We start from the raw sequence: 20,265 nt of genomic DNA, 5'->3' as shown, positions 1-20,265 counted from the left end.
GTAGAGCGTTGTACACACACAAAACTTCCATCAACAAACAGTTAAGGAAACCTAAAATGAGAAGGATATGGATTATACCAGTTGCCTGACTCTCCTGCTGATCCTGTGTCTCTAATACTTTTAGCCACAGCCCCTCAACAAGCATGCAGATCAAGTGCTCTGACTGAAGTCAGACTGGATTAGCTGCATGCTTCTTCCAGGTGTGAGATCCAGATACTACTGCAGCCATAGAGATCAGCAGGAGAGTCCAGCAACTGGTATTGTTTAAAAGGAAACATCCATATTCCTCTCAGTTAAGGTTCCCTTTAAGGGTGACTGTTAAGGTGGCCATACACTGGTCGATGTGCCATTAGATCGACCAGCTGACAGATCCCTATCTGATCGAATCTGATCAGATAGGGATCGTATGGCTGCCTTTACTGCAAACAGATTGTGAATCGATTTCAGCCTGAAACCGATCACAATCTGTTCAGCTGCTCCTGCCGCCTGTCCCCCCCCCCCCCCCCCCCGTATACATTACCTGAGGCTGGCTCCCGGGCGTCTTCTCCGCACTGCACCGCACCGCTGTTCTTGCTCCATCCCGGCGCTTCCTGTGTTACTCCGTGACCAGGAAGTTCAAATAGAGCGCCCTCTATTTCAACTTCCTGGTCACCGGAGTGACAGGAAGTATAAGCGTACACTGGGACATGCGGAAATGCGGTGCAGCGAGGAGAAGAGGACCCCGGAGCCAGCTTCAGGTAATGTATACATGCTCGGATCGGGCCCGAATCGTACGCCGCAAGCGACGCGCTCCTACCGCCGGGCGATCGAGGGTAATTTCCCGCACGGCGCGATCGACGGACCGATCCGATTTCGGGAGGGAATCGGATCGGCGGGTGCGTTTAGCGCAAGCGATTGGCAGCAGATCCGATCCCAGGATCGGATCTGCTGTCGAAACGGCCGTGAATCGAGCCAGTGTATGGCCTGCTTAATGGTTTGTCTGTGTACGCATCTTTAGAATACATATGCAATTTTTATTGGCCAATGACTGGCCAACTTTACCTCTTCCATGGTAGTAGGAGGTCTTACCTACACAATTTGTTCACAGTATTCAAAATCTGTTAACTCTTAAAGGGAAGGTTCAGGGACACCTTGCAAAAAATAAAAATCGATATCCACTTACCTGGGGCTTCCTCCAGCCCGTGGCAGGCAGGAGGTGCCCTCGCCGCCGCTCCAGAGGCTTCCGGTCGTCTTCGGTGGCCGACCCGACCTGGCCAGGCCGGCTGCCAGGTCGGGCTCTTCTGCGCTCCAAGGACGGGCTCTTCTGCGTCCCACGCGGGCGCGCTGACGTCATCGGACGTCCTCCGGGCTGTACTGTGCATGCGCAGTAGTTCTGCGCATGCGCAGTACAGCCCGGAGGACGTCCGATGACGTCAGCGCGCCCGCGTGGGACGCAGAAGTGCCGGGCCTTGGAGCGCAGAAGAGCCCGACCTGGCAGCCGGCCTGGCCAGGTCGGGTCGGCCACCGAAGACGACCGGAAGCCTCTGGAGCTGCGGCGAGGGCACCTCCTGCCTGCCACGGGCTGGAGGAAGCCCCAGGTAAGTGGATATCGATTTTTATTTTTTGCAAGGTGTCCCTGAACCTTCCCTTTTAAGGCAGCCATACACTGGTCGATGTGCCATCAGATCGACCAGCTGACAGATCCCTATCTGATCGAATCTGATCAGATAGGGATCGTATGGCTGCCTTTACTGCAAACAGATTGTGAATCGATTTCAGCATGAAACCGATCACAATCTGTTCAGCTGCTCCTGCCGCCGCCGCCTGTCCTGTCCCCCCCCCCCCCCCCCCCCGTATACATTACCTGATGCGGGCTCCCGGGCGTCTTCTCTGCATCTTCTCAGCGCTGCACCCGCTCCATCCCGGCGCTTCCTGTGTCACTCCGTGACCAGGAAGTTCAAATAGAGCGCCCTCTATTTGAACTTCCTGGGTCACTGCAGTGACCCAGGAAGCGCCGGGATGGAGCGGATGCAGCGCTGAGAAGATGCAGAGAAGACGCCCGGGAGCCAGCCTCAGGTAATGTATTTTTCATCGGATCGGCCGCCGCTAGCGGCGCGCACTTAACCGCGGGCGATCGAGGGTAATTTCCCGCACGCCGCGATCGACGGACCGATCCGATTTCGGGAGGAAATCGGATCGTCGGCGGCGTTTACCGCGAACGATTGGCAGCAGATTCGATCCCAGGATCGAATCTGCTGTCGAAACGGCCGGGAATCGGGCCAGTGTATGGCCTATACTTTATGGAGGCGATGAAATTGGCCAGTGATTGGCCCATCAAAATTATATGCGCTTTACATACCGTTAAGATAACCATACACACAAGATTTTTGCCCAATGTGACAAACAGATTAATTGCTCTCATATCTGAATCTGATCAGAGAGGCATCATTTCCGCTCCGTACACGGCACACAGATCAATCGATTTCACAATGAAATCTACTGAAAATCTATCGCACTGCAGCGTTACACTGTTTGATGCAACGCTATGGCCCGTCGATCTACCACAATGTCTGATCGAAGTTTACAGTACAGTTTTAATATCGACTTATGCGGCTCATGGCAGATAACCGACAGATTAGATCAGTGATTGAATCTGCTGGTAAAAATCAATGTGTATGGCCTGCTTTAGCTGCAAGGACAAGAAAGCAGGAGGAGCCAGAAAGAAATTGAGGAAAAAAACCACCTTCCTATGAAGACAAGACCGCTAATAAAGGTCTATAGCCCTATGATAGCGGCTGGATAGTGTACTGGGTAAGGGCTCTGCCTCTGACACAGGAGACCTGGGTTGAAATCTCAGCTCTTCCTGTTCAGTAAGCCAGCACCTATTCAGTAAGGAGTCCTTGGGCAAGAGTCCGTAACACTGCTACTGCCTACTGAGTGCCCCTAGGCCTAGTGGCTGCAGCTCAAGCACTGAGTCCAACAGGATTCAAAGTGTCAGAAATGTATCCATTTGTCTAATATACAAAAAAAAAAAAAAAATTCAATTCTAGTAGCTGGACCTTGGCAAAGAGCTGGGCTGTATTAGGCTTGAGTACAGCAGCAAATACCACCCTTCAGCACTCCAATCTGAGTCACACAGCCTTCACAGCAACAATGAAGATTTCCCAATACCCAGAAGAGCCCTCCTGAAATTAAACTATGAACAGGCGTTCCTAAGCAGAGCCCTGTCTAGTGTTGTGCTCGCTGGTATTTCTATAGCGCTGGTTATACACATTCAGGACAACACAGACTGTAAGCTCAACCTTCACTACTCTGAAAGCCTGGGGTATGTACTGTCTGGAGTACAGATGAACCAAAAACTCCCATCTACATGCACAAAGCTGGAACCAATCTTCCTTATCGCCTTATGCTGAGTACACACGGTGCGTTCCTGCACTCGATTTCCCGCTTGATTCCCGTCGATTTGTTTATTTCCAACATGTCCAATTTGGATTTCGATGGCTCGTTAGGTTGATTCGCATGCAAAGTATGCCAAATCGACCTAACGATCCATCGAAATCCAAATCTGACATGTTGGAAATAAACAAATCGACGGGAATCGAGCAGGAAATCGAGTGCGCGAACGCACCGTGTGTATCCAGCATAAGCCCAATCTACACGATACGATTCTTTGTACGATTCGATTACGATTCTATTTCCGATCCGATTAAATCCGACATGTCTGATCGGGATTCGATTCAATTCGATTTGTCATTGTTTTGCAATGGCAAATCAAATTGCATAGAATCAAATCAAGATCGGACATGTCGGATTTAATAGAATCGTAAATAGAATCATAATCGGATCGCACAAAGAATCGTATCGTGTAGATTGGGCTCTACACTGGGGAATAATCTAGTCTTTGATACTCCCAATTAGGCCAAGTTCCCAGGAGTGGCCTTATCAGTTGCCTGCTGCAGTGGTAAGGCCCATACACACATCCGGTTTTTTCGGACGGGTCGTTTGAACAACCCGTCGTTAAGTCGTTCGCCCGCTAAATCGGGCACGTGTACAGACTGTCGTTCGCGTGATTAGAGTTTGAGCGATCCGGGCGGATCGCTCAAACTCATTCTTATCACGCGAACGACAGTCTGTACACGCGCCCGATTTAGCGGGCGAACGACACGACGGGTCGTTCAAACGACCCATCCGAAAAAAACAGATGCGTGTATGGGCCTGTAGAACGACGCATCAAACAAAATTCACTCACGTCTGATTGGGCTATATGTATTTAGAGAGTTTAGCCTGTCTAATTCCTCCCCATCTGTGACTAATCACAAGTGTAATTAGATCTATCAGCAGGTTTTGCGTCAGCAGAGCAGCTAAACACAGGATATGTTAACCCTTTGCCTGCTTCAATGGAAGCAGGAAGTAAACACTGCAGTTTTATATCAGCTGTAACACAAACTTTTCTCTTTAAAGGTTATGCTGTTGCTTATCTTTTAGAGCGGAGTGGAAGTTCTGAGGGCAGGTCCGCTTTAAACAGCATCACACAGTATTGCATCGCAATAGTGGGAAATCAGCTTCAATGGCCGCGTCTGGCAACCCTTGTAATCGAGAAAGTACATGTTTGGATCTTCAAATACAGAGAAGATGTCCGCACACTCGCTGGTATGGTCCAAGGGTTTTTATTTTAATCCAACTCGCAAATACAGAAAATTGGCTGACATGTTTCGGATAAGATCCTTACTCATAGCCTGAGGCTATGAGTAAGGATCTTATCCGAAACATGTCAGCCAATTTTCTGTATTTGCGAGTTGGATTAAAATAAAAACCCTTGGACCATACCAGCGAGTGTGCGGACATCTTCTCTGTGTTCCTGTTCTGCTGTCCGGTATCCAGCACCTTGCACAAGGTATCAGAGGTAGAGCGGACTTCCTCTACTGCATCTCTTCACTTTGGATCTTCAAATCTAAACACCTGTGAGGGACAGTTTAGTGGCATAACTGTACAGCACTGCGGAAGAGGTCAGTGCTACGCAATTACATAATAATATGATAGGCGACTGCACTATGACTGTGGTAGGATTAGATTGTGAGCTCCTCTGAGGACAGTCTGTGACATGACTATGTACTCTGTAAAGTGCTGCAGGAGATGTCAGTGCTATAATAATAATAATAATAATAATAATAATAATAATAATAACATTAGGCTATGATTATGGTAGATATTAGATTGTGAGCTCCTCTGAGGACAGTTGGTGACATGACTGTGCTCTGTAAAGTGCTGCAAAAGAGGTCAGTGCTATACAAATACATAATATGGTAGGACATTAGCCTAGGATTATGGTAGGGCTGAGGACAGTCACTGACATGACCATGTACTCTGTAAAGCGCTGCGGGAGATGCTAATGCCATACAAATACATAACAATATAGTAGGACATTAGACTATGACTATGGTAGGATTAGAGTATGAGCTCCTCTGAGGACAGTCAGTGACATGACTATGTACTCTGTAATGTGCTGCAGAAGAGGTCAGTGCTATATAACTACATAATAATAATGGTAGGACATTAGACTATAACTATGGTAGGATTAGATTGTGAGATTCTCTGAGGACAGTCAGTGACAGGGCTATGTACTCTGTAATGTGCTGCAGAAGGTGTCAGTGCTAAATAAATACATAATATGGTAGGACATTAGGCTATGATTATGGTAGGATTAGAGTGTGATTTCGCCTGAGGACAGTCAGTGACATGACTATGTACTCTGCAAAGTGCTGCAGAAGAGGTCAGTGCTATATAAATACATAATATGGTAGGACATTAGGCTATGACTATGGTAGGGTTAGAGTGTGAGCCGAGGACAGTCACCGACATGACTATGGACTCTAAAGTGCTGCAGAAGGATGTTGGTGCTCTATAAATACTAAATAATAACGTTGAGGAGCACAGTGTACAGACATTACCTTTAGAACACCTGTTTGCAAAAAACACAGCCCCCCCCCTCCCCCCAAATCACCCTCAGTGTCTGTCAATCTATGTAACACATACAACTGAAAAGAACTGTGCCCCCTCCCCCCAATAAATGGCAGAGCTAATTTGCAAGTACAGCAGGGAGGGGGTGGGTCTGTAAATTACAGTAGTTGCTTATTAGCACACTGCAGCTTTAGGTTGACTTTACCACAGGCACAGATTTGCATTGCGATAAAGACACGACCCAGACACCTGCTGCAACAATTCAACGTCAAATAAAGACACCGGCACATACACAAAATAAAAAGCTTAGTATTTATCCGCCACCCTCCCATCAACTGCCATGGCCCTCATCTCTATTCTGATTGGCTGCTGGAAGTTACAATTTAATAGAGCCTATGACACAGCAGGGATCAGGCCTCAGTCACCACAAGAAAGCAAAGGACGACCGTTTAGCAATCATAGCTAGGCAACCGAATGCTTGGCCCTGTCGGGGATTATTTGTGGAAGCGAGTAAATAATATCATAAAAAAACCACAAACTGAAAATACCAGCCCATCAGGAGGAAAGGAATTCACACATTGCACAGACTTCCCACCAACAGCTAAGGAACAAAAAAGGCACAGCAGCAATTATCTCCTCACATCATCTGCCTGGGGCTACTGAGCACCTGCCTGGGGCAGCAAGGCCTGATAAGGGCTCCTCTCACAATTAACCTCTCCATCGCTAGTGTCTCTGTGGTGTGGACACACCTCAGCCAGGGTGGACCTGAACTCTTGCACAGGACACAAGGAAAACAGAAAAATGCACCCGGTGCGTTTTTAGAGATAAATAAAAAAGTATGCTTTCGGCTAATAATAAGCCTTCCTTTTTATCTCTAAGCTTACTTTTTATCTCTAAGTTAGCCAATAAATACATCCAGATTCTAAACTTCTTGCTTTTACTGATGACTAACACGGTACAACACTCTTGCTTTTACTCTGCTTCCATGAAAGCAGGAAGTAGACAATGCAGATTTATGGCAGGATTTGTATCAGCTGTAGCAAAGAAATGTTTTTCTTCAAAAAGGAACCTTAAGTGAGAGGAGGGATATGGAGGCTGCCATATGTATTTCCTTTTAACTACTTGCCAACCCCTCCACGCTAATTGGCGTGGACGCAGCTGCAGCCCCAGGACCGCTCCACCCTGATTGGCGTAAACGGTCTTCTATGGGGCTAGCAGGAGATCGCGTGCAGGCTGCGCACGCATCTCCTGCTTGGAAGGCAGAGCTTTCAGTCTCCCAGTGACGATCACCGTTCGGAGACAGTTAGACGGCGAAACCGCCGTCTAATAACGGTGTACACCGATGCAATCTGCAGCAGCGCTGTACTGGGGACAGGTGTGTGACACGGCTGTCCCCTCCATAGGCTGGAGAGTGATCGGCTGCCAGTCATGCTGTCACGGGAGAAAGAACAAATAAAAACCAGGCACATTTAAAGTAATAAAAAACAAAAACAAACAACTGAGGGGCGATTAGACCCCACCAACAGAGAGCAGCTCTGGGGGGTAATCACTTGTTGTGCGGCCCTGCAGCTAGGCCTTAAAGAGGAACTGTAAGGGCTCTTTTCCACTATGAAATGCGATCGCGATTGCGATTCCGATCGAGTTTCAATTTCCACCATGCGATTGAGCTACTATACTCATTCTAGTCCAGCTCAATCGCATACAAAACGCGGCAGGACGATTGCGATTTGACCAAAATCGCATCGCAATCGGATCGCACTAATGGAAATTGCTGCTGCAGTTTCCATTAGTTTAATGTACCTTGCGATTTGCAATCAGAAGCAAATCGCAAATCGCAGACTAGTGGAAAAAGGCCCTAACAACAAAACGTCCTATGGGGGGTACTCACCTCGGGTGGGAGAAGCCTCCGGATCCTAATGAGGCTTCCCACACCGTCCTCCATCCATCAGGGGTCTCGCTGCAGCCCTCCGTGCAGCTGTGATGTCAATATTTACCTTCCTGGCTCCTGCGCAGGCGCTCTGACGGCTGTCGGCTCCGAAGTAGGCGGAAATACCCGATCGCCGTCGGGTCTGCTCTACTGCGCAGGCACAAGTTTCCGGCGCCTGCGCAGTAGAGCGGACCCGACAGAGATCGGGTATTTTCGTCTATTTCCGTGCCGAAAGCAGCCACAGCGCCCCCGCTGGAGCCAGCAAAGGTAAATATTGAAGCTACAGTCGGCTCTGTCGCCGGCTGTTCAGAGGGCTGCAGCGAGACCCCCGTGGGACAGAGGACGGCGGGGGAAGCCTCATTAGGATCCAGAGGCTTCCCCCACCCGAGGTGAGTACCCCCCAGGTGAGGTTTATGTTGTTACAGAGTCTCTTTAAAGGATACCCGAAGTGACGTGTGACATGATGAGATAGACATGTGTATGTACAGTGCCTAACATACAAATAACTATGCTGTGTTCCTTTTTTTCCTTTCTCTGCCTGAAAGAGTTAAATATCAGGTAGGTATGCAAGTGGCCGACTCAGTCCTGACTCAGACAGGAAATGACTACAGTGTGACCCTCACTAATAAGAAATTCCAACTATAAACCACTTTCCTAGCAGAAAATGGCTTCTGAGAGCAAAAGAGAGATACAAAGGGGAATTTCTTATCAGTGAGGGTCACACTGTAGTCACTTCCTGTCTGAGTCAGCCACTTACATACTTGATATTTAACTCTTTCAGAGAGAAAGAAAAAAAAGGAACAGCATAGTGATTTGTGTGCTAGACACTGCACCTACCCATGTCTTTCCCACAATGCAATGAGGTTCACAGACAGGAAATTGCCAGGACTCAGTTTCCTCCTATGGGAGGGGTTTCACCACAATATCAGCCATACAGAGCCCCCTGGTAATCAGTTTGTGAAAAGGAATAGGTTTCTCATGGGAAAGGGGGCATCAGCTACCGATTGGGATGAAGTTCAATTCTTGGTCACGTTTTCTCTTCAAATGTTATGAGATGTCACGCAAACAGTCGTTTGTCAACGATTTGATGCAACAATCTTCTGGTGGGTATGATCCTTTATTTGCAGCCTCTGCTGCCTGCATTTGAGCCATTCAGGCATGTTGGACAGAAGGTGCCACAGGCTTCAATACAGCCAGAGAGGACACTCAGCGCATGTGTAGAGAGCACACAGGGACCAAGAGGCGCCTGACAGGTACTCATGACAGGCAACCTGATGGTCTTTTGTGCACCACCCTGTATAAGCGCAAGAGAAACAACCGACGAGCTGACATTTTACCACCTTCTATTAACGTAAGATCTGTCTTCAGCAATCTGTACACACTGAAGATCAATGTTGCCCATAACGATCATTCCTCAACTGACACTGCAGGAACTGAGCACTGTACAGAGAAGCATTTCGCCTATAGGCAACCACTGTATACTGTTGTATGGAGAGGGGAGGAGGACTATGGGGTGGGGCAGGCAAGTTCAAATGCAATTGGCTAATTTTATGTGTAGCGATCTGCCAGTGTGGGTCGCCTCAGCCAAGGCTTATCTATTGAGTGTAAAGGGTTGTAGCTGTGCGTTCATTGACATTGTACAGAATCATGCTGTTAGGGCCCATTCATACTTAACCCTCCTGGCGGTATGAAAAAATCCGCCAGGAGGGAGCGCGGCAGTTTTTTCTTTAAATCATGAAGCGAGCCCAGGGCTCGCTACATAATAGCCGCTGCTCAGCGGCATCCCCCCGCCCTCTTCGATCGCCTTCGGCGATCTCCGATCAAAGAACGGGATTTCCTGGAGGGCTTCCCCCCCCCGACGTCATTGGGAGTCCCGATCCACCCCTCGGCGCTGCCTGGCACTGATTGGCCAGGCAGCACACGGGGTCTGGGGGGGGGGGGGCCCGCGCGCCGCAACGGATATCGGCGATCGGGCGCAGGCCGGCGGCAATCAGTGTGCTGGCGCAGCTAGCAAAGTGCTAGCTGCGTCCAGCAAAAAAAAAAATAAAATTAAGAAAATCGGCCCAGCAGGGCCGGAGAAAAACCTCCTGCGCGGCTTACCCCGAACTACGTTCGGGGTTACCACCAGGAAGGTAAAAAAAAAAAAAAAAAAAAAAATATATAAGAAAAGAAATTAAACAAAAATCGCAAAACGGTAGCGCTATTCACAAAAAGGAGTTCTGGTATAATTTGATAGGTGTATCAAAAGTATCTACATTAAAGTGGATCAGGGCATGTACCTCAAACGTTAAACCTGCCATGCACATGCAATTTTAATTGGCCAATCTTACTACTTTCCCATGTAGTATGAGAGCGGACCTACACAATCTGTTCATATAGTATTCAAAATACTACATGGAAGGGTTAACATTGGCCAATGAAAAAGGCTGGGTTCACATGACACCATGGTAGTGCCATGGGCAATGACCATCCATAGCAAAACCCCTATAGTCCTCACCATTTACATTGTATGGATTGCAACAGATGGTGACCCAATCTCCATGTAAGAGTCGTGAAAAAAATTTGCGTTACGTTGCCACAATGGACGTCAGAACACGCCTGAGCTGTGCTTGGCGTTCATTTTTTTTTTCCCCCCGGTAACGGGCTGATTTCAGGCTAAGGGTGCATACACACATTGGATTTTGATCATTGGTCAATTTTACCCCTTCTATGTAATGAGGGGCAACAGATTTTGACTACTACGAGCAGATTGTGTTGGTAAACCCTCACACTAAATGGAAGAGATTTAATTGGACAACCAGAATTGCAAGTGTGTATGTACCCCAAGTGTGAAAAAAGCCTAAGGGTGCACATACAGATGCAATTTCGATCGGCCAATTTTACACGTAGCTTGAGTGCTTACCTACTCACTCTGATCTTTGTATTCAGAATCTGTTGGCCCTCACTACATGGAGGTGGTAAAATGTGCCAATCAAAATTGGTTGTGTGTACACACATCCAATTAGGATTGGCCAAAGATTGACCAATTTTACTACCTTCACGTAGCAGGAGAGCCAACAGATTTTGAATACAGTGAGCAGATTGTGTTGGTAAACCTTCTTACTACACGCATGTGGTAAAATTGGTCAGTCACGGACCAATCAAAATTGAAAATTTGTACCAGGCATTAGACAAGTACAGTTACCGCCATGCAGAACCATCACTAATGAATCATTCAAATGATCATTCTTGGTGACCGTTGGAGGAACAAGCACTGTACAGAAAATGCTGCCACAGACAGGTAGACTGGTATCTTCTAGGTAATGGGAGGAGACGAGCAAGCACAACAAATGCTGCTCGCTCGCCAGCTTGTGTGAACCAGAACGCACTTCCTGACAATTTTGACAAGCCCAATTCCCAACTGCATACAATTTGCATTAGATTTACATGCCATCCGTAAACATTAGCATACCATTTGGTCAGAACGGATGACAGGAGTACTGACCAAAGATTTTCAGCCGATGCAATGGCAGACGTTTCTCTCTAGCGTGTGTATTGGGGTCTTTGCACAAGTGGCATGGCATCCACAGGCGCCAACATTCAGTGCTAGTGTGGTTGAGGTGAGCCAGCGTGAAAGTCCATAAGGAACAGTTCTCCAATCACGGCAACATGTACAACGTGAAGAATTCCGATTGGCAGAATAATGTGGGCATACTATTACTACAACCAATTTGAAACCTAGCAGTCCCAGAGGGTGCAGTGCACACAATCACATTAGCTGAATTCCCCTAGACTCAGGCCCGGATTTGTACTCTACCTCCCAAGGCCAATGTCAGCAGCCACGACCCTTCAGTATAGGTATGCAGATAACCCCACCCCCCTTCCCTCCAGTTTAGATAGCCTGATGACCCCTCCCTCTAGTACAAGCCTGATGACCCTTTACCACTCCCCAATATAGCCTGCTGCTCATCAGCCCTTGATCTTGTGGTGCCCTAGGCCATGGCCTATGTGGCCTTGGCTTAAATCTGGCCCTGTATAGAGACTCACTTGCTGGAAGGTAGACTGACCATACACTGCTAGATTGTTCAACACAACTGATTCTGCTCTGATTGAAATTCCTAGAAACAACCGCATTTAGGAAAGACTAATGACTATAGATCAGACATGTGGTGGCAACAGGTTTTGATAAGAATGGGAAAAAAAAAAAAAAAAAAAAATCACTAAGTTTATTTGGTCACCTTTAAGGTCTGTACACACGCCGGACTGGAGGCAACGCCGGGCGGATCGCTCTGAAACAGCCGTACCAGTCCGCCGACAGTGCGTACACACGCCGGACTGACGTTGGCACGCCCACCCAGCGGGAGGTAACGACGGACCCGTCGTTACCTCCAGTCCGGCGTGTGTACGGACCTTTACTGGCACTAAATCACAGCTGGAGGCTGCAGAGAAGGGCTTGTTTGATACAATTCCTGGTCTTCCCTAAAGCCTGGTACACACCATGTAATTTCCCATCAGATAAATGGGTTAAATATATAATTTCCAACAGGTCCAATTTTGACTGTCCGCACATGTGATGTCACACTAAAGGAGGCAACCACATGGAGGGTGACAGAGATGTAAAGCAGAAAATAGCCGGGGAGACCCACAGCAGCTGGAGCAGGTGAGATTTTAATGCACAAACACCAGGGGGTTTCACATTTACATTTGGGTGAGACAAGATTCCCTTAATTGGCCTACTGTGTATGGGCAGCCAACAGATCTCCCTCTGGTCACATTCAATGAAAGAGATCTGTCTCCAAGCAAGGACACCTGGAGTGAGAAGAATAGGGAGGCTGCCATATTTATTTCCTTATAAACAATACCAGTTGCCTGGCAGCCCTGCTGATCTATTTGGCTACAGCAATGTCTGAATCACACCAGAAACAAGCATGCACCTAATCTTGTCAAATCTGACAATAGTGTCAGGTACACCCTTGTTCTGGGTCTATGGCTCAAAGTATTAACCTCCCTAGCGTTCTGGACGAGCTGAGCTCGTCCAGAGACGCTAGAGGGGACCGCTCAGGCCCCGCTGGGCCAATTTTGATCATTTTTTTTTCAAACACGCAGCTAGCACTTTGCCCCGATCGCCGCCGCTCGTCTCCGATCCGCCGCTACCCTACATGTAAGAGGGAGCCCCCCCCCCGCAGACCCTGTGCGCAGCCTGGCCAATCGCTGCCAGGCTGCACTCTGGGGTGGATCGGGAGTCCCTGTGACGTCACGACGTCACTCCGTTCATCGCCATGGCGACGGGGGAAGCCCTAAAGGAAATCCCATTCAGAACGGGATTTCCTTATGGGCGTGATCGCCGGCGGCGATCAGAAGGGTGGGAGGGAGAGAGGAGGAAGGGGAGAATCACGTAGTTGGCGCTAGGCTAGCTACGTGCTCAGAAATAAAACTCGGGCGAAAAAAAAAACCTGAAAAAATGAAACGAAACGCCCAGCAGGTTAAAGGCAGAGGATCAGCAGGCTAGTCCATCAACTGGTACTGTTTAGAGAAGGAAATAAATATGGCAGCCTCCATATCCCTCTTGCTTCAGTTGTCCTTTAAGCTCTCATACTACATGGAAGAGGTAAAATTGTCCGATCAACATTGAATGTGCGTACCAGGTATAAGCGCTCGTGTGTCCAGTTGTAGAGCGCATCATTGTCTGCTTAATAAGAACATCACATTTTTTTAGTTTTGGTAAAACCCAGTGTAGAGCGAGCCAGAGATCGTTAGTGATCACCAGTTGAATAGAGAACAAACAGCTTTGAGAAGCTGCAGATGTTTGCAGTGTAAACATGTTTCAATATGAAACTACCTGTTGTGTGGGATGGCAACAAGGGCAGTGTTTTTAGCACACAGCCACAGAAGAGAGACAGCGGGGCCACCGCAAACCAGAGGAGGCCAGACCTTGGATCGAACGCAAGATCTAGAGGGGGCCTCCTACACAACGGGAGACCCAAGGGGGGGAAGTGACCAACTATTGCAAAACTGAAACACTTTCAAAGTTGCAAAAAACAACTAGCTGATGGAACTGGCCCATACGTAACTGATAGAAACTCTTACAATACACCCTCCCCTCTACTGGATCAAAACTAAAGCCGGGTACAGACTTTCAATTATGATTGGCCAATCACTGACCGATTTTACCACCTCCATGTCATATGGAGGGTCAACAGACATTGACTACTATTAGCAGATCGTGCAGCTAAACCCTCAAACTACATGGAGGTGGTAAAATTGGTCAGTGATTGGCCAGTCATAATTGAACGTGTGTACAAGGCTGCCAATTTTACCACTTCCATGTAGAATGTAGAGCATACCTATATAGTATTCCAAATCAGTTAGCTCTCATACTACACGGAGGTGGTAACATTGGCCAAGAGAAGGGAGACTGCACAATGGGATAGCTTGTAAGGCCCGGTTCACATTAGCGTTTGCCAACGGAACCGGCCGTACGGATCCATGGTCCGAACCGGAAGGTTTTGCAGCATATAGGAACCAATGAAAACGGACGTTTTACAGCACACTGGCTGTAAAATGGGCCATTTTCACCAGATCCAGCTGGCCTGATCCATATGTCCGGTACCGTAAAACAACGCTAATGTGTACCAGGCCTGACAGGCCACATCCACTGCAGCCTACCGGCACCCACACACGATACAAACCATCACACCTCACATTAAAAAGTTTAAATACATTTTCATAAATAATTTAGGGTAGCTTAATCACCCAATTTTTAAGGCTCACAACATATCCAAGGTCCATTTTGCTTGTTGCCATAGGAGGAAGAGCCTCCTGCATCCAACAGCAGCCAAAGACAATGAGGCACAACAGATACTCCCAGAGACTCAGCACAGACCAACACCACAAAGCCTTCAAAACATTTACAAAATGTGGGGATAGTTTACTTTCTGGGACCCAACAGGCTACAGTAATGTTACCAAGTTGTGGAAGTTGGTCATCAATGCCTCCCAAAATTCACAAACTTCCCATCAAGTCTAAATGAACCTAGCTACCCCTGACACACAAAGCCATTGAAAAAGGTGATGAGCCCCTTCCAACCAAATCCAGTCCCTATTTTTTCTTTAAAAAAAAAAAATTTTCAATATCAGAAGTCGACCACAGGCGATATACTCACAAATCCGTAACCTCTGGATTTCCCCGTCTGCCTGTCCGTAATCACCACCGCCTCATCGATATCCCCAAACACCTCAAAGTATTTCCGCAGGGACGAATCCGTAGTGTGGTAGGGGAGACCCCCAACAAAGATTTTGGTAAAAGTGGTGTCTTTCTGCACTGTGTGCATGTTGGCTAAAATCTCCACCTGCAGGTATCCACAAAACTCTGCCCCAAAGGCTGCCTTATCTCCACTGCATAGGTAGTAGACAGAAAATCAGTCTCAGATCCTTAAAAAGATTATTCCTTTCTAAAAAAACAAAACAAAAAAGGGGGCTATGGGAAAAGGTGATGATCAGTTTTGAGGTAGTCGGTTGGGCTTTGGGCTGTATAGTGCTGATCAACAAGCAGCTGACAGTGTAACAGGCTCCCCATAGACCAGCTGCAGTAGCTCCACTCTCTGGGCGAGCTAACTCTGCTGTGCTACAAGGCAACACATTGCTAAAAAGCTTTGTACTCAGCCCTGGCTCCACCCACCCCCACCCCTCCCCCCTCCCTGGAAGGGGAGAGGCCCAAGCTGGCCACTTGCACCATGGGAATTGTAGTCTTAGCACAAAGCCAAGCCTGTCCTGGGCATCTGCTAGGCTGGTAGCAGTTTAACCCCTTAACCACCAGCGCAGATTTTTTTTTTTTTTTTTAGTGTGTTACAACTGAAGTGAGAAGAATATGGAGACTGCCATATTTATTTCCCTTTTAAATAATACCTGTTGCCTGGCAGCCCTGCTGATCTATTTGGCTGCAGTAGTGTGAATCACACCAGAAAAGAGCATACAGCTAATCTTGTCAGATTTGATAATAATGTCAGAAATACCTGATCTGCTTGTTCAGGGTCTATGGCTAAAAGTATAATGCTAGGTACACACAATACCATTTTCTGGCAGATTCACCTGCTAGATTGATTATTTAACATGTCAGATCTGAATTTCGATCGATTTTCTGATCAATTTTCCAATCGTTTTCCCGATCGATTTCCATTCACTTCTATGAAAATCGATCGTAAAATTTTAAATCAATCTGAAAAAACAATCGAAATTCAGATCGGACATGTTGGAAAAAATCGATCTGGCAGGTAAATCAGCCAGAAGATTGTATTGTGTGTAATGCTAGGTAGACACCATACAATTTTGTGTTAACAAACAACAAACACAGAACATTTATATCGCGCCTTTCTCCTGACGGACTCAAAGCGCCAGAGCTGCAGCCACTAGGACGCGCTCTATAGGCAGTAGCAGTGTTAGGGAGACTTGCCAAAGGTCCCCTACTGAATAAGTCCTGGCTTACTGAACAGGCAGAGCCGAGATTGAAACCCAGGTCTCCTGTGTCAGAGCCCTTAACCATTACTCTATCCAGCCACTAGATTGTTAGATAGATTAGATGATTTCATGATCGATATTGTTATCGATCGTTTTTGTGGTCGATTTCTCATAGAAATCAATGGAAATTGATAAGAAAAGATAAGAGAATCACGCGGGAAATTGACCGGAAAAACGAATCGAAAATCGATCGAACGGAAAATCGACCGAAAAAGAGCATCGTGTGTACCTAGCGGCAGTACCGGAGCAGGAGAAGACTGAGGATGGCGGTGTGGGAGCGATCCGTGCGCATGGGGCTGGAGGAAGCCCCAGGTATGTATAAAAGCTTATATTTTTAAGCTCTGGTTTCCTTTAGGCCTCTTTCACAGTGCGACGTTAAAGTCGCACGTTAAAACAACATGTAACGCACAATAACTTACAGCAATGAAAAATCAATGGGCTGTTCACAGTGCAGACGTTGCGTTGGTGTCTAATGCTGCACGTTAAATGAAAGTGCTGCATGCTGTGCGTTATACATGGTTTTAGCTGCGTTAGACTGTTTGCACATGCTCAGTAATGTTTTTTTTTTTCACTGTGCGACGAAAACGGCGCACCAAATGCAGGGCTAAAGAATGCACTATAACGTCCAAGTTATGGTGCACAATGCGTTGTGTTAGGGGCACGTTGTGCGACCTTAACGTTGCATCAAACGCAACGTCTTACTGTGTAAGAGGCCTTCATTGTGTTACAGAAAGCTTGAGTTGTCCTCTTTTTTCCACAGAGTAAACAATATTTAATGAAATATCTCATCTGGTAAAAGGTTTGTATTTCTGTCCAGACAGTCCTGTCATTCCTGTGCTGGGCTTGGGCCAGCCAGGTGGCACATCCAGTAACCACACCAGAGTTTACTCCTGGACTCCACAGTGAGCAGGTCAGGCCGCGCTGATTGGATGCTGGAGATCAGGAGCACACTGAGGGGGTCATTCTGTTCTCTCCTCCCATACGGAAGCTCAGACTAGCAGTGCTGGATTAAATAATGCCTCTATATCAGGGGTCTCAAACTCAATTTACCTGGGGGCCGCAGGAGGCAAAGTCAGGATGAGGCTGGGCCGCATAAGGAATTTCCCAATCGTGGCGCATCGCCGCCTCCTCTCACTCTTCCTTCACAGAGAGGGGCGGGGAGAGGCGGCGATCCCTGCGGCGATTGGCGTCAGGAGGGGCAGAGCTGAAGCTGAAAGCTCTGCCCCTTCCAGGAAATGCTGGCGGATTGCCCCCGGGCGATTTGGGGGCTCTGCAGCCCTCGTTTAGCGGCGGGGATGCGGCAGATTACTTTGGAGCACTGAAGCGAACTATAAGGAAGCTTTTGCCGGTGAGGGCCACAAAATATTGTATCGAGGGCCGCAAATGGCCCGCGGGCCGCGAGTTTGAGACCCCTGCTCTATATGCTTGCCTTGGACAGTTAAAGCACATTCCACTTTTGTTAAAAATTGCTTTAATATTAAATCAGGTGCTGTCTAATTCTTTATTTAATGTATTTTTTTCTCCATTTCAGTACGCAAATTGCTGTAATTTTATTATTATTTAGTATTTATATAGCGCCGACATCTTCCACAGCGCTGTACAGAGTATATTGTCTTGTCACTAACTGTCCCTCAAAGGAGCTCACAAGCTAGTCCCTACCATAGTCATATGTCTATATTGTATAGTGTATGTATTAGTCTAGGGCCAATTTTAGGGGGGGGGGGGGGAGCCAATTAACTTATCTGTATGTTTTTGGGGTGTGGGAGGAAACCAGAGTGCCCAGAGGAAACCCACGCAGACACAGGGAGAACATACATACTCCTTGCAGATGTCGACATGGCTGGGATTCAAACCAGGGACCAAGCAATGCAAGGCGAGTGCGCTAACCACTATGCCACCGTGCTGCCCGTAATTTTCAGAACTGATCATAAGCTTAAATTTTTACTACTTGTATGTACTTAAATCTGTACTCTCTTGGGAGTACAGACTGCCTTGAAATGTCTACCTCCCCACATAAGTAATTAGCTACCTCGACCCGAGCAGAAGTCCTTGTCAAGCCTTGTACACACATTAGATAAAAGTCATTTGAAAGGTCAGACGAAGGACAAATGTCATAATTTCCAATGATAAATGTAGTTAAACGATGATGAGCGACCGATGTCAGGTATGAACTAGGAACTACAATTGCAAGAAAAGGCATCACAGTGAGAAGGACTGAACAGTCCTGGTCTTGAGGGCATGTAGCCTAGCACAGCCTCCACCTTCAGCTCAGCTTGAGGTGGAGTGGGGGGAGTATATGGAGGGAGTTCAAGAGGCTGACACCTGAGGGAAACAACGAGTTCCTGTGCCTGGCAGTTCTGGTAGGTATGGCCCGTAGTTTACGGCCCAGTGGGAGCAGGCTGAAAAAGCGATGACCCGGGTGGGAGGGGTCGTTGGCAATCTGCAATTCTCTAGAGCGCAGTCTGGTGTTGTATAGGATGTCAAGTGAAGGGAGGGGGCTCCCAATAACCCTCTCCGCCGACCTGATGACCCTCTGTAGTTTGTGTCTGTCGTTGACGGTTGTTGACGGTGGTGCCGGCGTACCAGACCAAGATGGAGGAGCCCAATCCAACTGGCAGATCAATTCAGACGACTATTGGGCAGATATCACACTGTAGGCCGGTGCGTACAAGTCGTTGTTTCACAGCATGCGAACGTCGTGTGGAATGTTACTCACTGCTTGCACGTTTTCGGATGACATCATTGTTTGGAATATCAGTGTGTGAACAACATTGTTTAAAGAGGAACTAAAGCCAGGGATCAAACAAAAATGAGTTTTCCTCACCTGGGGCTTCTACCAGCCCCCTGCAGCCGTCCCGTGCCCTCGCAGTCACTTGCGGATACTCCTGTCCCCCGCCGCCACCTACTTCTGTTTTCGCCGACAGGATTACTGCGTCTGCGCAGGCCTGGCTACGCATCTCCTTCTTTGCATTCCCATCCGCAATAGCGTGCTGCACAGGACGCTATTGGGGACGGGAACACGAAGAAGGCTACGCGTGGCCAAGCCTGTCGGCGAAACGATACTAGCTGGTGGCGGGGGACATGAGGATCCGCAAGTGACTGTGAGGGCACGGGATGGCTGCAGGGGGCAGGTGGAAGCCCCAGGTGAGGAAAACTGATTTTTTTTTACCCCTGGCTTAAAGAAGAACTCCAGTGAAAATCATCTAATAAAAAAGTGCTTAATTTTTACAATAATTTTGTATAAATTATTTAGTCAGTGTTTTTCCATTGTAGAATCTTTCCTCTTCCTGATTTTCATTCTGACATTTTTACTGCTGGCAGGTGATGTCAGTGGAAGGAGATGCTGCTTACTTTTTTGGCGGCTGGAAACAGCTGTTATTTCCCACCATGCAACAAGGCTCCCGCAGTGTGATGTCAGCACCATGGTCCTGACATCACACTGTGGGAGGGGTTTTACCCCAATATCAGCCATACAGAGCCCCCTGATGATCCGTTTCAGAAAAGGAATATATTTCTCATGGGAAGGGGGTATCGGCTACTGATTGGGATGAAGTTCAATTCTTGGTTACAGTTTCTCTTTAAGTAGCCCTTTAAACTACTTGTCGTTCCTTTTTGCCGGGAAATATCGTTTGACCAATGATCCGCGTTTGTGTGCACCGACTTTAATCTAGCATGCGTACGTACCTTTACTCTGTTGGACTAAGCCGATGATTGTTGGCACTTATCTAAAGGACCTGATCCCCTTGAGTGACATCGCTGGGCTGGCCAGTATAAACTTGTGGACGCTATGCAGGGGGTGGAGGAAAAATATAGTGGCACGTATGATGTCACACGGCGTCTTTAAATAAATTGTCGTTCGGGGGCTAAGTTGGTCCCCGGGCAGATCGAGGCCATTGTACTCGTGCCTAT

At 47.6% G+C, this 20,265-nt stretch overlaps 1 protein-coding gene across 1 annotated transcript in view; it reads right to left on the bottom strand.

Moving 5' to 3' along the window:
* Positions 1–15,484, bottom strand: part of RBM38 (RNA binding motif protein 38) — a 66,508-nt gene extending 51,024 nt beyond the window's left edge. Inside the window, exon 1 of the mRNA XM_068263906.1 lies at positions 15,006–15,484. Coding sequence (XP_068120007.1) covers positions 15,006–15,173 — 168 coding nt within the window. The 5' untranslated portion in view covers positions 15,174–15,484. The remainder of the gene's footprint in view (positions 1–15,005) is intronic.
* Positions 15,485–20,265: the final 4,781 nt, after the last annotated feature.

The sequence above is a fragment of the Hyperolius riggenbachi genome, chromosome 12 (assembly GCF_040937935.1).
Source record: "Hyperolius riggenbachi isolate aHypRig1 chromosome 12, aHypRig1.pri, whole genome shotgun sequence".
Lineage (NCBI taxonomy): Eukaryota > Metazoa > Chordata > Amphibia > Anura > Hyperoliidae > Hyperolius > Hyperolius riggenbachi.
The sequence above is the reverse complement of the archived record's forward strand: the minus strand, read 5'-3'. Positions and strand labels throughout refer to the sequence as shown.